General features: G+C 48.4%; 1 protein-coding gene across 1 annotated transcript in view; it reads right to left on the bottom strand.

Moving 5' to 3' along the window:
• Nucleotides 1–20272, bottom strand: part of dgkb (diacylglycerol kinase, beta) — a 65869-nt gene that overhangs the window by 38795 nt on the left and 6802 nt on the right. Inside the window, exons 3-17 of the mRNA XM_086153803.1 lie at nt 18181–18257; nt 16868–16888; nt 16406–16559; nt 14580–14717; nt 11910–11959; nt 9703–9777; nt 9502–9621; nt 8533–8650; nt 7322–7410; nt 6929–7045; nt 6535–6633; nt 6138–6233; nt 4177–4250; nt 3565–3639; nt 1–58 (exon numbers count right to left, since the gene is read on the bottom strand). The exon at nt 1–58 is cut by the window's left edge and continues 28 nt beyond it. Coding sequence (XP_086009929.1) covers nt 1–58; nt 3565–3639; nt 4177–4250; nt 6138–6233; nt 6535–6633; nt 6929–7045; nt 7322–7410; nt 8533–8650; nt 9502–9621; nt 9703–9777; nt 11910–11959; nt 14580–14717; nt 16406–16559; nt 16868–16888; nt 18181–18257 — 1361 coding nt within the window. The remainder of the gene's footprint in view (nt 59–3564; nt 3640–4176; nt 4251–6137; nt 6234–6534; nt 6634–6928; nt 7046–7321; nt 7411–8532; nt 8651–9501; nt 9622–9702; nt 9778–11909; nt 11960–14579; nt 14718–16405; nt 16560–16867; nt 16889–18180; nt 18258–20272) is intronic.

Raw genomic sequence — 20272 nt, forward strand, 5'->3', positions numbered from 1 at the left:
GCCGTCGCCCCCGCAGGTCAGGACCCGGAAGTCCGGGACGTCCCTAAAGAAGTTCAACCTGCCCGGAAAGAGAAGTGAAATCAGCCATGGGGCCTGAACGCCTCGCAGGCCACCACTGTATTACACGCCCCCCCATTTTTCAGCCACAGTGTCATTCGCCATCCGTCTAATCCCTGCCGATCCCTTTTTTCCTTCTCAGCTTTTCCCGGGCAATTCTTCCACTTTTCCAACCCCCGACGGTTGTTATGTGGCATGTTCGGGTGTTGCCGTCTGATGTCTCACTTCATCAGTTAATCCCCGGGATGAGCCTTTTTTTTTCCTGAGTGTCTCCAGGCCGGTGAAGAGCCGTTGATTAAATCATCTCATCATCAACCAGCTCCAAAGATCAGTCCTTCGTCAGTCAGGGCTGGTGATGAGCTGATTCTGGTTTTTTTTTTCCCTCTTTTCAGGGTACTCTTCTCCTCCTCCACCCTCCTGCCTTCTAATCCCCGCAAAACAACACGTCGTACAAACAATTGCTCCTCCGGCGAGCCCGGGCCGCCTGCTCCACAGCTAATTGGATCACGGCGGGCAATGATCAGTCCAACTTCTTCCGTTCCTTCACAATAACGGGGCACTAACTGGATGAGCCGGGCCGGTCGGACCCCCCTCGCGGGCCCCGTGCTCAATTACCCGCCGCTACAAACCGCATTAGGCGCAAAACAGACAGCCGCCGATATAAAAGGCAACTTTGGGCATGTTTAAATACCGAGCAGCAAACACTTCATTTGCCCTGATTGCGTTAGCCTAGTGGCTAATTGACAGCAGAGTGCGCAGTGGCTGCGGTCCTGCGGCTAGCGTGCTACGGAATATTAACAAGGTTACGGCGAGGAGGGGTCATCAGCTCCAGGGGTATCAAGGGGTATCAAGTATCTGTAATGACAAGCACAATTACACGAAGGATAATTGACTTCTTTGGAAGTATCCTTTTGCAGATTTGATTTATTTTTCCGGTATTTGTACAACGTTAAAAGAAATCCCTTAAAATTATTTACACTGGTTCAATTTAAAGGGTTTTCTTCCGTTCACGAAGGTTCCTCTTCCCGAAAAAGCTAAACGCTAACAAGCTAGCTGAGAACACCCCGGTGATCCCCACGTCGCTTCTTGATTCTGTGTTTTTATGGCGTCTTTTTGTAATTTAAATTTGACGATGTGTTCCGGATCTGGTGTCCGCGGGATGAAACGACAAGATGGTCGGCCTGGTCCATCCTGAAAATGACTGTGGCGATAAAGGGATCTCGAGTTGCCTCGCTATCAGAAAATATGGTTTTGCTCGCCGACATCTTGGTTTGAAATTTGGACAATTTGACTGAAATATGCCTTTTTTGGGATACTGGTTCCAGGAAATCTCTTCATATTTACTTCAGGGGAATGCCTTGCTCTGCAGCTGTCACCATGATGACTGACTTGGAATTCTTACTGACCCCTTGGTGTCAGCGGATTTCCTTATGAGGACTGGCAGACCAGCGGGCGGACATTTAACACCCGACAACACGATTGGTCAAACCAGCTGGGGACACCTGAGTGCATCACAAGAGCGGCCATGTCTACAAGAATCACGGTTTAGAAGGTAAACAAACATGGAGGACGACCCCTTGACCCCCCTTGCAATCGGCTCTTTCCACCCCTACTGTAGTCCGTATTTGCTTGGTCGAGGCCACAACCACTTTGCCTTTCACCCTTATCGCGGCTAATTCCTGTAGCCTTCTGACGCCACGTCCCGCTCCCTCCAATTAGCGAAGACGGACGAAGAACGACTGAATTGGCAAAACAGCAGCCGAAAGGCGTTCCCACTGGACGCAACACCACCAAATTCCGCATCAGGATTCTGACAGTTGCGGTTCAAGGTCCGTCCCGGGAAGTTCGTCCCGGCGTCCATCTTTTATTAGCCAGAAAATCCTTTTTAATCACAGCCAAACAAGGCGGTGGCACGGCAGCCGGGCGCCGCGAACGCGCCGCAAGCCAGGCGAGGCGGATGCATTTAAATGACCTTGTCTCCTTCCTAATGGCAGACGTGCGGCGTGGGACTTTTTCGCCGCTGCCGCCGCTTTGCTTGTATGCGGGATCACATGTCACGGTCGACCCCTCGCCGCCCCCGCCGCGTCCACATACCGACTTATGCATATGGAGGCCGGGCTAGCGGCCTATGGCACAGCGCCGCCGACTGAAGGCTACGGCAGAACCGGTGTGCGTATGTGCGTGCATGCGTGTGTGTGTGCGTGTGTGTGTGTGTGTGTGTGTGTGTGTGTTTGTACGTGCATGAGTGTGTTAATCCCGAGGGCGGCTCCTGCATGTGATGCTGTTTATTACACACCAACAACAATAAGAAACCATAATTAACTTTTTTTTTTTAAATGTTTTCCTCTTTCCATCTTTTTTCCCTCCCGCTTCGCTCCCTCATTCGGCTCCTTATTTCCTTCTACCTTTCCTTGTCCACTCCTTTCCTTTCACTGCTCCTTTTCTTGCCACCTTATTTCCTTCCTTCCTCTGCTTCCTCCTTCAATCCTGTTCCTTCTCCACTTTCTTTCTTTCCTGATTTTCTTCATTGTGCTTCATTTTTTTTATTCAGCTTCCTGTCTTACTTCCTCCCTCACTCTTTTCCTTCCTCTCTAGCCCGCCTTCCACCTTTTCCCCCCCTGTCATTCCTTCGTTCCTTCCTCCCTTCCTTCCTTCACCCTCCAGTCTACCTCCCTTCCTACTTCCTGCCTTCCTTCCTTCATTGTCTTACTCCTTCCCTTTCTCCTGTCTTACATCCTCCTTCCTGTCTTCCTCCCCCCTTGTCTTTCTACCTCCCTCGCTTCTTTCCTTCCTCTCTACCCCTCCTTCTTCCTTCGCCCCTCTGTCTAACCTGTTCCTTCCTCCCATCTTCCTTCATTCTGTCCTTCCCTCCTTCCTCCCTCCCTCCTGTCTCCCCCTTGTCTTACCTCCTTCCTCGCTCCTTTTCTTTCTCTCTATCCCTCCCTCGCCCGACTCTCCTGCTTTCCTCCCAGCCTTCCTTTCTTCACCCTCCAGTCCACCTCTCCTACCGCCAATCGTCCTTCCTTCCTTCCTCACTCTTGTTCCTTCCTTCCTTCCTTCCCTCCCTTCTGTCTCCCTCCTTCCCCTCCTCCTGTCTCACATCCTCCTCCTTGTCTTCCTTTTCACCCCTTGTCTTACTCCCTCTCTCCCTCTCCCACTGTTCCTCCTTCACTCCTTCCTCTCTTCCTTCCTTCCTTCCTTCCCTTTTGTCTCTACTCTCTCCGTCCCTCCCTCGCTCTCCTCCTCCTCCTCCTCCTCCTCCTCCTCCAGTCATATTAAGTATTAAGCAGTAAATAAACTCCTCTCCTCTCCGGGAGGAACGTTCATTAACGCAAACAAATTCCAGCCGTTTGGTTTTTTTCTCCTGGAAAGCGCTGTTGATATTTGCGAGTGTTTCACAAACACACACAGCGCAAATAATACACACCAGCATCCTGGAGTGAAAGAGCGATGTGAGGAAACACGTGTGTTTTTGGGGAGAAAAGCAGTACAGTTTGAGCGACGTACCCCGGCATGGGCCCGTTCTTGGCCAGGTTGTAGACTTGCCTCGGGTTCAGGAGGTACTGGAACTTCCTGTAAATCCTGCAGGGGGAAGATGGAGAGGGGAGCGTGAACGCGACACACACGCCCGTCCGCTGCGTCCACGTGCTGACAAGAGCGTAAAAGGGCCAGTGGGGGGGGGGGCGGGGCGGGGCTGGCCGAAGCCGACGTCCCCTTGAGGAGAAACCATTAGAAAAGACTAATTCATTTGGATTTTCAATTTCATTATATCAACTGGCTGAAGTCATATTTTGATCCCATAATTTAAACAAATGAGGGGCCGGCGTAATAAGGAGCGAATGAATATGTTCCAGTAATAACCCAATTAGCTCCGGGTTAAAGAAAAGGGGGCGGTGGGTGGGGGGGCAGACAGACAGCGGAGGGGGGTTACGAGGTGAGGGAGATGATGGCGGAGGCGGCCGGCACTTTCATGTAAATGTTATTGTGTTTATATTTGACTCAGGCAGCCTAAAGCACTTGTCAGCCAGTGGGGGAGTGGATGAGGGGGGGAGGATAGAGGGGAGGTTTGGGGGGGTGGAGGCCTCTCGTCTCGGGCTGGAACAGATTGTGTGCGCTCACCTCTCTCCCTGCTTCCCCCCGCTCTTCGGATTGACAAACACCAGCAGAGGATGAGTGCCCTCTATTGTTGTAATCTGTGGTGGGAGGAGAGGAGGGGATGGGGGTCAGAACAGACAACATGAGGCGTCACGCAAATTCACTCACCGGCGTTTTATCACGTTCTCCCTCCTCAACCCCCACCGCTCAGACGCAGTCGCGTGGCTCCCTGTTCTTGGGTCTGAGCTAAATGAGTGCTGGTGTTAATTATAGGAGCTAATTAAAGAGCAGAGCAGTGATGGAGTTACCAGGAATGGGTTTTTTAAGGCTCCCAGCTCCGTTGGAGCCCAGCGTGAAGACCTGCCGGGTGACCAGGGCGGGCGGACATATGTCCGTAGGGGGCACCACGGTTTGCCGGATACCCACAAATACTGTTTACCTATTTCGTCCAGTAAATACACAGGTCCTCGGACCCAGAAAGCCCGTCCAGAAAGCAACCGCTTTAAAAGAAACAAAGCAGGAAGTGGTATTTTGTCAGACGTTGTTCCTTCGGTTTCCTCCTGGAATCCACCTGGATTCGGTGTGTTCCAAAACATGTGAACCTGTTTCGTCTTATTCCATCAGGACGCGAATATCTGCCCAAACACACGGACAGAAGGGTGTTGGACTGCACTGTATTATGCTAACACTTGCCATGGACTGCTATTCATTGTGCTAAGCTAACTGAAGAAGGAGGGACGGACATGTTCTTCTCTTGCGATCAGGATCGAAGACAAACAACTGGACGTCACAACCCGCCTCTCCTCTTTCTAAACATCCATATCTAGCTAAGTCAGCGAGATGCAAAGTTCACATTTAAGCAAAATTTTCAGTCGTGTGATCACATCGGCAAAATTATTCACACTTAAAGTTTCCATATTAATACTCCGCTATCCATTATGAATCCAATCTCAGCCGATCGATCCCGGCCCTACTTTCTCCCCTCTTTTAATTGTTATTCCAGCGGCGTCCGCCAGGGGCATCAGCAGACTCATATAATGCAAACTGCTCCGATTATCTCGGCGACTCACTGTCGATAAAAATCCCCCAATCTCTAACCAATGCGCTCAATCTAGCGACTCCTATGTGTCGAGTTGCTAATCCGTGACGTCGCCTAACCTCCGGCAGTGACGCGGGGGGAGGATCTTCCCCTCCCCCGGCCACGGCCCGTTTTCGGTTGGCCTTCCTGCCGTGTGCTGACGCCGCGGCCTCTGGTGACACAGATGAAGCGCTAAACTCCCCCTGCCTGCCGTACCAGCAGGCCAGGGGAGAATTAATGAGCCCCCCGTCCGGTCCGCAGAGATCCATTACTTCCTGTAATTATAAATAATAATCTTGATTATTACGCTGGTTAGCCGGCGAGGGGCAGAGATGGATGTGGCTGGGACATGATTCATCACATTTCTCCGACAGAAGAGCAGCCGCCGCGGACGGGGGGCAGGTTTCCATCGCGCGGCTGACAGATATTAGACAGGATCGGGCCGGACGGAGGGTGATTAGCAGCAGAGACCCCGCATGCTGGGGGCGACCAGCCAGGGGTCATTTAAATCACAGCATTTGCTAACCCCCCCCCCCCCACACACACAGTGATGAAACGGCATCCCTACTCTCATGGGATTGGGATATGATAAACACCCGAGCCCGCAGACGTATGAGGAGTAATCTCGCAATTCTTCCTCTGACGCGGACAGAAAATTAGCAGAAGTCAAAGATGACGTTTTAATTTTGGGACTAGAAGGACCGGCCGTCCCGTGTCCTGCTACCGCTCAGAATCATCTGCTTCTGGTTCATCCGTGCGAAACAAAACATGGCATATTGTCTCATCTCGAGACACAGGGACAGCGCTTTAGGCCAGTCTGACCCCTTTTGGACCTTGACCGCTGACATAGAGCCTGAAAGAGCCGGCACGGGGTCACAGAACGGGGTTAGGATTGAAGGGGCATCACCTGCAGGCCCTGTCCGTCCACCGTCACCGAGTTGCCCCTCTGCATCTTCCCTCGGCTTGACTGGCTGGAGTCCTTCCTCAGCGTGGACTGCCTCTCCTGGGGTCAGAGGTCGAGAGAGAGAATATGTGAAGTTCACGGCATCTTAAACACAAACAAATCGACAACTCCCGCAATATAATCCTCATATTTGAACTCAAGGCGGCACAAACACAAAGATATTAAGACGCTAGTATCTCAGTCAGAACCTAAGCAGCTCAGATGGAGACACCAGGTGAATAATTGATGTTTCCGAGGGCCCTAATGAGCAAAACCCCAGGTCGGAGCCAGTGATTTTGGAGAAAAAAAAAAAAAGTGCCATTTGGGAGCTCAGCGGGAGAGGAGAGGAGTGACGTCTTACCAGCACGATGGGGCAGATTGAGTTGGGGGGCAGGATGTGATCCTTCAGGGGTCCGCAGTCACACTCGGGTTTCACGTGGGAGGCACACTTGTTATGGAGCTGGAAAGAGCCGGCCCTGTTATCAGCAAACAAACCGCAGCCGCGCACGGGCCCGGCCGCCACCGCCGGGACGCATTTGCATGCGACGCGTCTTCGCCGTTCGCCGCCACGTTCGCCGGGTTACTCGCAACCCAAAAACAAGTGTTTCTCGGAGTGTAAATTGGGTGCGTGTGTGTGTGCGTGCGCGCGTGTGTGTGTGTGCGCGCGCGTGAGTGAGGGATGGGAGGTGTAAGAAAAACGAAAAGCTAAACAAGAAGCAGCGGGGGTGTAACGAGGGAGGCGGCTGGCGGCTCACCGTGATCTGACACCAGACGCAGTGCAGCCCGGTCAGACCCTGGTAACACTTAACGGTCTTGTGACACTTGTCACACTTGGTGGGGCAGTTGCCCTCCACCCAGAAGTGGTGCATGACCTGCGGAGAGACGGGAGGGGGGGGATGAAACGCGTCGAGCGCAAACAAGGTATGGCACGACAATCAGGGAGGGAGGAAGGAGGAGGAGGTCGTGCAGAGCGAGGGGAGACGGAACGCAGCGCAACGACCAGCCTCGTCCTCCACATTAGCAACGCCCCCCCTCAGCGGGTTGTGTTTATTTTATCCGGGGAAGGGGGGGCCGCCTTCTCCTCTTTCTCTTCCTCCTCCGGGCTGATCCGAGCGTGCCGACTGCTCAGACACTCCAATTGGACGCACCTCCGTGTTTTTCTTGGACTTGACGTAGGTCTTGATGCAGGACGGCGGAGCGCGGGCCACGCAGCGCTCGTGCACCGTGTATTTGCAGACTGCAAACGGAAAAAGGAGCGATGAATGAATTGAAAGAAACAAAAGGCACGCTGATACACCCGCAGGAGAGTCTGGAGGGTTTGGATCACGATATTCCAGGATGCTCCTTTCATACGCCGAGAGAATAAACAACATCAAATACATGAAATACAATTAAATTCATATTTGAATGAATCGGTATAAGTGTATAAGTATGTGTCAAACACAATGTCGCGTTGGATCAGTCGGGGTATTACATCACATGATTCATTATGAGTGTGTGTTAGCGTGTATCGCTCGGTGTTTAAAAAGGTCAACGTGAAATGTGTTCGACTGTATAAATCAGTGCGTATATTGTGTATCAGAATGTACAACAGTATATCGTGGTGCTTGATTTATTTGACATGCTGCATATCAATGTTGATAAATCAGTGTTAGTCAGTGTTTGTGTGTTTCATGCAAAAATACCAGTATCGAAATAAATGCAGTTTTGTATGTCGGTCAGTGTATCAGTGTATGCTAGTCAATATTTTTTTAAAATCAATGAGCCCTGTGTATACAGTAGTGTGTATTCATATAGACAAGTGTGTATAAATAGGTGTATTGTATGTATAGGTCAGTGTAACAGCGTGTATTGTTGTCTATATCAGTGAGTATTAACATGTTTTTCTGAATCTGAGTGTGTAGTCGTACAAATACATCTGCAGTATCAGAAACACTTGTGAGCATGTCGGTGTGTATCAAAGTCAGTGTGCATCCATGTGTCTCAATGCCGGTGTGTGTCGCTGGATCGCTGTGTGTGTCAAAAGTCAGTGTGTATCAATGCTGTTGTGTGTCAGTGTGTATCGGTCAGCATCAGTGCCGGTGTGCGTCAGTGTGTATCAGATATGTGTATCTGTGCCGGTGTGTACGAGTGCCATTGTGTGTCGGTGCTTATCAGTGCCGGTGTGTGTCGGTGCTTATCAGTGCCGGTGTGTGTCAGAGTACATCGGTGTGTATCGGTGCCACTTTGGGTCTGATGCTGAGCGTCCACGTGTGTCAGTGTGTATTATCGTGTATCAGTGCCAGTGTGTTTGGTGTGTACCAGTTTCGTCAGTGCGTATCAGTGTGTGTGTGTGTGTGTGTGTGTGTGTGTCTCTCACAGGAGCAGCAGAGCCCCTGCTTGCCCAGTCCGATCAGCATGTTGAGACACAGGTTGCAGTAGGCCGGCTTGTTGAAGTGCTTCAGCCTCCACACGTGCTGCCCGTCATCCTTCACGTTCTGGGGAAAACACACACACACACACATACACTCACACACAGCTCCGCTTTGACTTACTCCTCCAGTAATCCGATAATCCGGGGAAAATGCAGTCACACACACACACACACACACACACACACACACACACACACACACACACACACACACACACACACACACACACACACACCGGAAGTCCAGCGGCTGCGAGGCTCCGCTGAAGCTCCATTCATAAAAATATGAGCGGGTTTTTGTTGAAGCCGGTCAAATGCCGCCATCTAGTGGCATTACTGGGAACTGCACCAGGAGTGGTGGGACAATTAATAACGTTGAAAATGGTTCATTTATTTTCCTGTATTTTAAACTCTTCACATTACTTCTCATTTCTTACAACCTTCAGATATTTGACAATTAAATATGAAAATAATACTTTTTTTGATGATCAGAGCTAACAGAACTAACATCTAAATTATAACTTTCAAATATTTGTAATTTATTCCCAATCTCAGCGATTGGAAACGGTGAGATCTTTCAGATGCTTTATTTATGCTATATTCAACTCTCAAATTATGTATTTATATATTATTTTGTTTTATATTGTAGGCTTCAAGCATTTCAATTGATAAACTTGTCTGTTTATGTCAAGGGACCTCATGCATTCTTAATCCGAGCCTTAATCCCAGTCAATTTAGAGAAAAAAAAATGCTCAAGGCCTGCTGTTTGTGACAGCTTATCATGGAAGATCAGGAATGAGCGGTAGTTTCCTGCAGGCACCCCTTAGGTGAGAGTACAAATCAGGGCATGATAGAGATGAAGGCTGTAATCCAATCTTGACCCCCTCTAATCCCTGCAGCTTTGTGTGCTCTCACCGTCTCCAGGCCCAGCAGGACCAGCAGGGGAATGGTGGTCATCCCACCCTGGATCCACTCTTCCAGGGACACGGTGCCGTCGTGGTCGTAGTCGATCTCCTGCATCATTTCCTGCAGGATCTGAGACACAAGCAGGAGGAGGAATAGATCTCCTCATTTCTACACGACTGCGTTTAGGTGCGTCGACGAAGGCCGTCTTACCGGCTTCAGCTCGGTCACGTCCCACTCCAGGTACTCGGCCACGTGCATCATCTGGGAGATGATGTGCTCCAGCTCCTGCGGCGAGAGGAGCCGTCATTACGACATGCAAACACTGTGTTTACCTTCTGCCGGCCGCTTGAAGCAGCTGTGAGGATGAAGACTCGCAGCGGGGGAAACAAAGGAAGGCCGGGTTGAGGGGTTAATTACAATGGTTTCTTCTGGTGGGGGGTGGAGGTGGGGATGGGGGGGTCGCAGGAGACAGTTTCACCCACGCACCGTCTAATTCAGGATCTCCTCTCCGACTCGGGACCGCAGACTCCTTGAACTAAATTCACTTCGGTCAGAACCGGTGAGCCTTTTTTGGATCTATGTTGCTCATTTCTTGAGATTCATTTTCTGAATATTTGAGACATTTCAGCATTTTGATTTGGAATGATTTACTGATTATTTATTTATTTGTTTGTTTTCCATGTGATTCATTGGCAATTTCTAGATTTTTAGATTTCTTTTTTCCTGTTTACATGAAACAGAGATGTTTGGACATGATTCAGAAAAGAGTTTTTTTTTTTTTGGTAAGATTATATGAAAGTCAAAGTCAGCTTTATGGTCATTTTCTGACCCCCTGCTCCCCCCACAGTGAGGGCCCTGCTCCATCACTGCTGCTCCCCCGTCCTGTAATAATGGGATACTAATGATGGGATACATTACACAGATCCTCCTCCCACGCTGCTCCTTTCTGCTCATCCTCCTCTCTCCATTACAGAAACACATCATCGAGCCTTCCATTCATAAAGCAAAGGCTTTTCTTTGTTCTCCTCTCTTCTGTAAACCCCTTTACTACGACTACTACTTCTTCTCCTCCTCCTCCTCCTCCCTTCGGCTTTTCCCTTCAGGGGTCGCCACAGCGAATAAACCCTCTCCATCTAACCCTATTCTCTGTATCCTCCTCTCTCACACCAGCTTCCTTCATATCCTCTCTCACGACGTCCATAAATCTCCTCTTCGGTCTTCCTCTCAACCTCCTGTTGGCAGCTCCAATTCCAGCCTCCGTCTAGCAATATATTCTCTATCCCTCTTCTGTACATGACCCAACCATCTCAGTCTGCCTTCTCTGACCTTCTCTCCAAAACATCTAACATGTGCTGTTCCTCTGCTAGACTCATTCCTGATCCTATCCATCATGGTCACTCCCAAAGAGAACCTTAGCATCTTCATCTCTGCGACCTCTAGCTCTGCCTCCTGTCTTTGTAACTGTTTCTAGGCCAGTAGACCAGTTCCATACCCTCGGCAGGGTCCTCGAGGGGGCATGGAAGTTTGCCCAACCAGTCTACATGTGTTTTGTGCATTTGGAGAGGGCATTCAATCGTGTCCCGCCGGCATCCTGTGGGGTTTGCTCTGAGAGCATAATGAACCCCGTTATAAAGGCTGTTCAGTCCCTGTATGATCAGTGTCAGACCTTGGTTCCCATTGCCGGTTGAAAGTCGGAGCCCTCTCCGGTGAGAGCTGGACTCCACCAGGGCTGCCCTTTGTCAATTATTCTGTTCATTACTTTTATGTACAGAATTTCTCCGGGCAGCCAGGGTATTGAGGGGATCCGGTTTGTAGCCACAGGATCGAGTCTCTGCTTTTCACATATGATGTGGTTCTGTTAACTTCATCAGGCCATGATCTCCAGCTCTCACTGGAGCGTTTCACAGCCGAGTTTGAAGCGGCCGGGATGAGGATCGGCACCTCCAAATCCAAGATCATAGTGCTTAACTGGAAACAGGTGAAATGCCCACTGCGGGGCGGGGAAGAGATCCTGCCTCAAGTGGAGGAGTTCAAGTATCTTGCACTCTTGTTCACAATGCATTAAATCTAACATTACTGACATTGCAATCGGCTGGCTAGCGCCACCAACAGCAATCAATGCTAGCTAAAAGCTGCTGGCAACAGGTTCACATCACTTGACAGTTAATCCTTACTCTCCATTGGAGGAGCCAAAGTTGCGCCTGTGGCTCTCCCAAGGGACTGAGAGGTGAGGAAGGCCAGGGAGCTTCATCCACAGCATGCACCTTCTGGGGTTTTAGTTTGGCTCGGAATAATATAACATTGGGCCGCACGCATCACTGGGGTGCGGATCGCCAAAGGGTGAATTATGTACCGGGGCTCCATTTTTGGGGCCCCGTGGCAAGATTTCAGAAAACAAACACAAACACGGGGTTTACCGAGCTGTCCAGGGATCCGTTCCCATCCGTGTCGTAGAGGCGGAACATGACTGTGGAGACAGAGACAACAGCGTCAGTGCCAAAGGCAGGCAGAAGTTCAGGGGGAGGGAGGGTTGGGGGCTAAATAAGGAGAATTAAATTGAAAAGAAGCCCCCGCCCTCCAGGGCGAAGGCGCAGATGCAACAACCATCTGAACACCGTGGTCGCCACTCCGACGGGTCGCCATAGAAACACAACGCTCCTGCATCTTCAATCTCTTCCCCTCACATTGAACGTGTGACAATACCACTAACACCCCCCCACCACTACCCCCCCCCACACACACACACACACACACACACACATACACAATGACATCACAACAACGTCACACGGCGGTCGGCTAACGAGGAGCTAAGTGTCGGTTTCCTGCGGGGGGTCCGGTTGGCGGTCTGGCGGTGGGCGGAGGTGGACAAAGGAAGAAAGTGACTGCGGGTCTGGACGTAGCCTCAAAAAAGAAAAAAAAAAAAAAAAGCAATAAAATGTAAAAGAGAATGTGGTTTCTTGTTAAGGAGGCAGTGCCTTGGAAACCAGCTCTTTTTTTAAACACTTTAAATCAATTAATTTTTTTTTTTTATTATATCCTATCTGCATGTAACGCATCATGGATGAACCATGAGCAGTTGGGCAGCCATCTGGCGGCACCGGGGGGGCACTTAGGGGTTCAGTGTCTTGCTCAACAACCCTTTGACTCGGAGGAGCCAGGAATCCAACCAGGAATGTCGGTTCCGAGGACGATTGCTCAAACCCTGCGCGCCACACCGCCCCTGTTTTATTATCTGTTTTATTAAAATATACAGTATCAACAACCCTCTGCAGAAATTCGGACATTCTACTGTTTCCATCTGACGTTTACTGCTCTGCTGATTTATTTCTTATAATCATGGTTATTTATTGGCTCCTGCTGGTTCACCATCAGTGGGTAAAGGCATCTGCTCATTGGTTGGAGCATAAAGTCCTTGTAGTTTCTGAATTTCAGGATCTGGCTAAACTTATATATATATAATAATAATATTCATCCATTATCTACACCTCGTTGAGGTAAAGAGAGATTATCATTAATATGATGATTAATGTACCGGATCTCAGACTAAGCCTGAAATATATCTGTATTATACATGTCTGAAAGCACCCCTCTCAGGTTGTAATGGAATAAAAACAACAGTAAAAAAATGTGATCTTTATGCTTAATTTTGGCCGCGTCAGGTTTCAGGGACACCACCAGAGGGCACCATTCCCCAGCAGCCGTGACCTGAGGCCGAACAACAAGGTGGCGGTGGCGGTGGCGGTGGGAGGGGCAGTGCAATGCATGATGGGCTTTTATTTAATTCATTTTATTTATTTATTTATTTCAAACTGGTGGCATCTGCTAAAATATTTAGCTGCGGCTGCATCTTAATGAGAGCGGATCAATAATTCAGCAGATAAACCAGAAAAATAAAATAAATAAATTAGAAAAGAAAAAACACACTGCAGGTCCAATTACGACAAACACAACCCCGCAGGGGGGGAGACGCTTCACTGCAGAAAAGGCTGTGTGAGTGTGTGTGTGTGTGTGTGTGTGTGTGTGTGTGTGTGTGTGTGTATGTGAGCGAGCCAGAGAGATAGAGCTCAACTCCAAGAGGAAGAGGGAGATTGTTTATCTGAATTGATCAAAACCCGTTTTTGTCTGTCGTTCACTTGTTCATTTCACTTCACTCTTACATATTCATCTCATCTCATCCCTTCTGCTTGTTTGATTTGTTTCACTGTCATTATTAGTTGGAATGTAAGATGATTTTTATTCCATCACAAACATTCTGGGTTCCTATTTTCTTTCCTGTATTTACTTATTTCTTTTCTTGTTTATTTCGGCATTTATAAATCGGTGGCTAGTGAGTCAAGAGTTTAAAAGCGATTCAAAAGAAGGTTCTGTGAAAAAAATAACAATAACAATAAGGCTCAAGCCCCCTCGATACCCTGAGTGCACCATCAGATATGTATAGATAATGATTGAACAAATGCCTGAGCCATCCATCCTTCCATCCAATAATAATAACAAATTAACCTCCACACAAATGGCGGCTGTCAGAACCCAGGAGAGCCACCTCCTTGGGTCAGGACTCCATGGTCCTGAAGGACGGGTGGTTTGAAAGTGGAGCAGCCATCTTTGTCACACTGAGCAGATGGGGAGGGATTGGGTGGAACCTTTTCTGTGTCATGGTCATGTGTCTGCACCGGGAGGCCGTTCGCAGAGCTTGAAAACTCAACGGTATGGAAACCGCCAGCGGCTCTTAGAAAACAGTTGCAGTCAACGTAACATCAATGGCACTGAGACAGGGTGTGTGTCTATGCACACACAGGTTTTAGTTCATCCGAAAATCACAGTGCCGACTGTTGGTCTGGGGTGTGACCTGCAGCTTTTGCAGTGCTTCCGGTTGTCTGGCGTGGGCGGAGATGGTTTTCTGACCCAATCCCATCTGCACTGTTTGGCAAAACAGTGACTAAACAACCCCAGCGATTCTCGAGCCTGTCTGTGAGAACCGAAGAGTGTTTGAAAAAAAAGAGATTTTTTTCTATCCTTTTTTATCCTATCCTTCGAGAGAGTAAATGAGCGATGAAAGCTGTCGGGTCAGTGTGTGGCGCACTCACACTCCAGCTTGTCCTCAGGCCGCCCCCCTTCTAGCAGCGACAGGTAACACACGATGTCCTTCAGCTGGACGCAGTCCAGGGGCTGGCGGGGCGCGCTTGGCTTCAGGGGGGTGGAGCTGCCCTTCATCAGCTTCAGGCCTGCAGGAAACGCCAGACTTTTACTATTCTTATAGTACACACATTGATATCTACCTTTATAGTCTTGTGAAGAGGGTTATGGTCGATGGTTTAGTTTATAATTTTATTTGAAAATTATTTATTTTTATTATTTTTTCTTAATGTTTCGACTAACTAGATCCCCACGTAAATTTCCATGTAGATTAGCACATGAATTAGCATACGTTTGTTTGAAAATAGCATGTAGCATGTAGACGTACTTGATTATTAGCATGCGAGTAAGCTTATAAGTAATCACATAGATAGGCATGCACATTTGCATGCAATTAGTATTTAGCATATAGACTTACATGTAGATTAGTATTTAAATCAGCAAATAGGCAAGCATATTGATTAGCATGTATGTTTGCATGTGATAAGCATGTAGACTTACTTGTTGATTAGCATTTGAATTAGCATAGAGGTAAGCACATAGATTAACATGTATGTTTGCCTGGGGTTGGCATGTAGCATGCAGACTTAACAGTAGATTAGCATGTGAATAAGTATATAGACAAGTACAGAGATTAGCATGTACGTTTGCATGAGATTAGTGTGGAGCATGTTGAAGAATGAGCTCCAGCATACTTTTCATGATGATATAACAGATTTTATAACTAATTCCAACAGTGTGTGTGTGTGCAGGGACTGCAGCAGGTCCTCAGAAGGTCAAATTTATCAAGACGGGAGGCTCGTTGCTACAATGACCTGATGCTTCTATCAGAAGAAACCATCTGGGACAAAGCAGCGGCCCCTTTGACGGCCCGATTCCTGGCCTCGAACGCACTGCCTGCACGTTAGCAGGAACGTTCAACACTATCTGTTGGCAGGCGGCGGCCGCGCACCAACAATGCACTAGTGCACAAGCTGCAAACAAACAGGTGCGTTGTCAAGGCGCCCGGCAGCCGCCGAACAACAGTTTCCACAGCACAGGTCGGCAGGAAACCTGCCCGATTGTCTGACGGCTCAAAGCAAACAAAGTTTTGTTTTTTTAAGTTTGACCCAACAGGTAAAAGTCTGGTAAAGTTCTCAATGTGAAGTTTAGGGACCTTTAAAAAAGGAACCTGATCCCTGAACATAACATGAAGTTACATAGTAACATCTACATCTTTTAAACACTTCTTTTAATTTATAAGCAACTTTTACTCTATTTTAATTCAAGCATTGCAATTGATCAAAACATTAATTGCTATCATAAAGAAAATTATTGAGAAACACACATAGATAGTAAAAGTAACACAAACCGATAATTGGCAAAAATATTATCAGATATTAGCAAGAAAAACAAAATAAATAAAAGACAAACTGACAAGAAATTAATTTAAAACCTGGATTGAGCTTTTGCTTTAAAAGTTAAATGAATACATCGTAGCCTCAAACACAGTATTCCATTTCTTTTTTTGCATTCCAAGGCAGATGAGGTCCTTTTAAATGTGTTTTCGGATACTTTTCTCAAAATATACCTTCTATATCTAAGCAGGGAATACTATACATGTCAAACATGAAACCTCTTCATCCTCAGCCAAATAAAGTACTTCACGAAATTAACTAATTGAATGAAAAAACACAGCAGGATTTCGGTCGCCCTCGCAGGAAAGAACCAGGAAACACTTTGGCTAAATTCCCCAAGACACCAGATCTTTGTGAGGACAAAGAATTTCTCCCCTCACCAGAGACCCTGGGTCTGTCGGCTGAGGAGGACGAGGGGCTGGGATTGGGTCCCTTGTTGCTGAAGGACAAGAAGAGGTGCAGACAGAACTCCTCGGGGAGCTCGCTCTCCAGGAACGTCTGCATGAAGACCTTGAAGCCCTCGAAGTCGATCTCCTGCAGCCGAACACAAACACAACGTCAATTCATTCCCTTTTCATCAGCTAGCTTCAACTTCATTGTACAAATATGAACCGAGAACTTAAAATAAAGTACTTCATGAAATAAAGTACTTCAATGAAAAAACACAGCAGGTTTTCAGTCGCCCTTGCAGGAAAGAACCAGAAAACACTTCGGCTTCACTCCTTAAGAAACTGGCAAGATGTTTACTGACGGCAGCAACAACATGGAGTCTTCGAGCAGAACACACACAAACACACACACACACACACACACAGGGTGAATTAAAAATGGAGTACACTTACCTGGTTGAGGAGTTCTTGCTTCTGGAGCGCGGCAGCAGCGTCCAAGGAAGGGAGAACATGTTAATACAGGTACTCAAATGATCCTTACGCTCGCAGACCGGGTGGGAAAAGATGAAGACCGAGAAATGTAAAAAAGAAATTGTTTCTGTTGTGTGGATGTTGTATTTTTGTAAACAACTTAACACAATAGCGACGTCAGGATCCAAAATGGCCAACCTGCGTTGCCACCTTAACTAAGCCAGATGCTAACTGCTTGAGGCAGATGAAGCACAAACAATAAAACCATCAGCGGAAAAAGTCGTGTGGGCTTAAATCTCAGAGCCAGTCCCGTCTCCAAATCAACACACACACACACACACACACACACACACACACACACACACACACACACACACACACACACCTTTAAATACACAAGAGCAATAATGGTCTGATTGTACCAACTGGCTACTTCATTCATTCAAAGTACTGTCGCCACATCTGTGGACATGGTCATGGCTTGAGTGTGTCTGTGGCGTGGGCGCTGACATGGGTTTCCATGGCGACACACCTCCGGTTGCAGAGGGGGCGCCAGACCCCACGCTGCCATTGGTCTGGAAGAGAAGTTAGCGTGACGACACACTGTGCGGGCTTCTTTTTTTTTCCCTGTTTCTGCAGCTTTCAGACACTGCAAATGAGAACCATTTTGGATCTGGGTTACCGGGGAGAAATCCAGCTGCAGTTGCCACGGCGATGCCAGTGGTTCGTGTCTACTGAATGAGACAAGGATCCAGCATTTCTATACGACACAACGAGATGGAAGGTTTGTTTTCAGGATCCAGTTCCAGTTCGTCTGTTCTGGTCCGTCATCGGGGGTTCTCGGAGGCCAAGTCGCGAGCAGGTTGTGGGAAAGAAAGGGGTGGAGCCAGGAAACAAAGCTCTCAATTTACCCTCTTTTTACTTTAAGTGCTCACACGACCCAAAGGAACGATGTCCAGGATTCAAGCAGAGTGAATCCTCCGCAGGGGGACAGAACTTAGCCTTAGCGAGAGTGATGGCCACAATTAGCCAAGGAGAGCAAGTTGGACCAGGAAACTTGGAAAGGAGCCATCTGGGTGCCTGTGGGAGCGCTGCGGTCAACCCAGAACACAGTGGAGGGATTGTACATCCCATCTGGTCTGGGAACACTTGTTGTCCCCTCAAGAAGAGCTCAAGTGAGTCACTGAAGGTCTGCAAGGGTAAAAGTAACCGACTCGAAGGAGGTGAACCAACACTCCCGACGGATACATCAGATAGAAAAATCGATCCGATAATATTGTTAAAACTGGGCATACCTGATCTGGATTGTACTTGGCCAGGACGCCATCTCCGTGGAACTCCTGCAGCACATCCTTCAGCTTCTTGGTGGAGTCTGAGGACAAATCAACCAAGAAGTCACATTAGCCCTTTTTTTTTCCCACATGGTGCAGAGTAAGCCGGATCGAGCCAAGGCAGAGTTTTCAAAGGGGGGAATCGAAAAGGCCGCGTGTGGGGTTCAGAGTGAAGGTGTCGATTGGAATCTCCTCCATCAGTCCATGTTAACTGACCATCAGGATCTTCATCCTTTGTCCTGAAACCCGTGTGGCAAACAGACGGATTGCCAAGGACGCCGTTCCCTCTTTTACCCGGAACAAACGACTGGACAATGAAAAATCATTTTCTGCTGACCTTCGGGCCGACAGGTGGTTGATGTGCTGCCGAATAAATGGAGTCCGACATGAAATAGTCTCCCTCACACGCAAACAGAAAAACAAACACAGCCTTGAAATGCCTGCGACCGGCTCATATTGCCAAGGTTATGCTAAGACGCATTGGAAGCGCTCCACACATCCTGGGTAGATCCCTGTTGTTCTTTCTTTCCCTTCATTTGCTTTGGCTAACAAAAAAAAGAAACGACATTTAGCGCTTCGAGATACACAAAAATAACTTGAGCAGACAGAGATTTGCAAGGATAATTACCCTGCATCGCCAAGCGTTTCAGCCCTATTGCTAAATCAATTTGCCGCGCCGCAGATACCGGAGTCTAATGTTACTGGAGTGGATTAAAAGACCATTTTCTGGCTGCACTGGAGGGCACCGTTCGTCTCCATGCGTCCAGGCCGGCGCTCGACTAATATCGCCTCATGGTTTTAATTAGCTGCGGAAAGGACGGCACTGCGCAGCACAGCCAGATGGGGAGCGGCGCTCGGAGGGAAGCAAACGCGCCGACGTCATGATGAAAACAAAGCGTCGGTTTTATTGCCGCAAGTGCTGACAATAGGGGATGATGCGTGTGGTCGCCTGTCGGGGGGGGAAAGGAGATGATCGGGTGAGAACAAGGTTGTACAGCTTCATATCAACGTCCATTTCTTTAAACGCAGTATAAAACAAGAAATCCGACGGGCCGAGAAGAAATTGGATGCACACCGTTTTTCTAAGTGCTATAATGCCTAGCTTTCAAAAATAAGACACGATAGTTCATTGATCCCCATAGGGGAATTTCGAGTGTGGTGGCAGCAAAGGGGAGGGGTCAAGTGACCAAAGACATTAAACAATAACAATAAACATAGACAATAACAGTTGAAGGTTAAAATAAAAATGGAATAGCCTTTAGAATATCCACCGGTGGTTCTCCTCACGGTTAGAGATCAGTGCTGATTGGTGGACAGGATTCTGATCCAACCAATCAGAAGACAGGAAGGTGTGCCACCTGCTTGGTGATGTCACCAAAGTCCGACTTCCCACGCAGGAGTTTTGACTGACCGTCACACTGCCGTTACACACGCGTTTCTGTAAAAATACCACTTGACACCAGCAGGTGGCGGCGATCTATGTAACCATGGAGTTTCTCGTCAACTGCTCAGTGTGTACAGAACCAGAGGAGCCTGGTGGATCCTGAGGGCCGGAGCCGGACTCCTCGGCAGCCCTGAGCCCTGCACATGGAAGCGGAACAGATCATTGTGGATACAAGAGGCCAGAAGTTTGCGCAGCTAGCATCTGCTGGCTCTTACTGAAAAAAACGCTCATGCTTGATTGACACTTAACTTTGGTGGGTCTCATGTGACTTTTAAATTACATACAAACCCACCGACCCACAAATTTGAGCAACTTCCACCATCTCAGAAGCGGCTAGCGCACTAAACCCTCCTCCTTCACTCTGATGCAGAGATCTTTCTCCTGCCATCGGCCGCCTGCACAGCCTATCATGACAGAAGGATCCACCGCTGGAGCCGCCTGGCGGTGACACACAGGGGCAATGGCGGCATCTCGGTGCGTGAGGGATTTCCTCCTGGCGCACTTCACTCACGGGCGGACCAAGAATCCCTTCCTTTTATTGGTCATCTTTTAGCTCGTCGACGCAAACTCCCTGAGCACATTTCGCTTTGCCTCTTTCAGTGCTGGCGCGGC

The sequence above is a fragment of the Fistularia commersonii genome, chromosome 10, assembly GCF_037954325.1.
Source record: "Fistularia commersonii isolate RoL2024-O1a breed Wild chromosome 10, RoL_Fcom_v1.0, whole genome shotgun sequence".
Taxonomy (NCBI): Eukaryota; Metazoa; Chordata; class Actinopteri; order Syngnathiformes; family Fistulariidae; genus Fistularia; species Fistularia commersonii.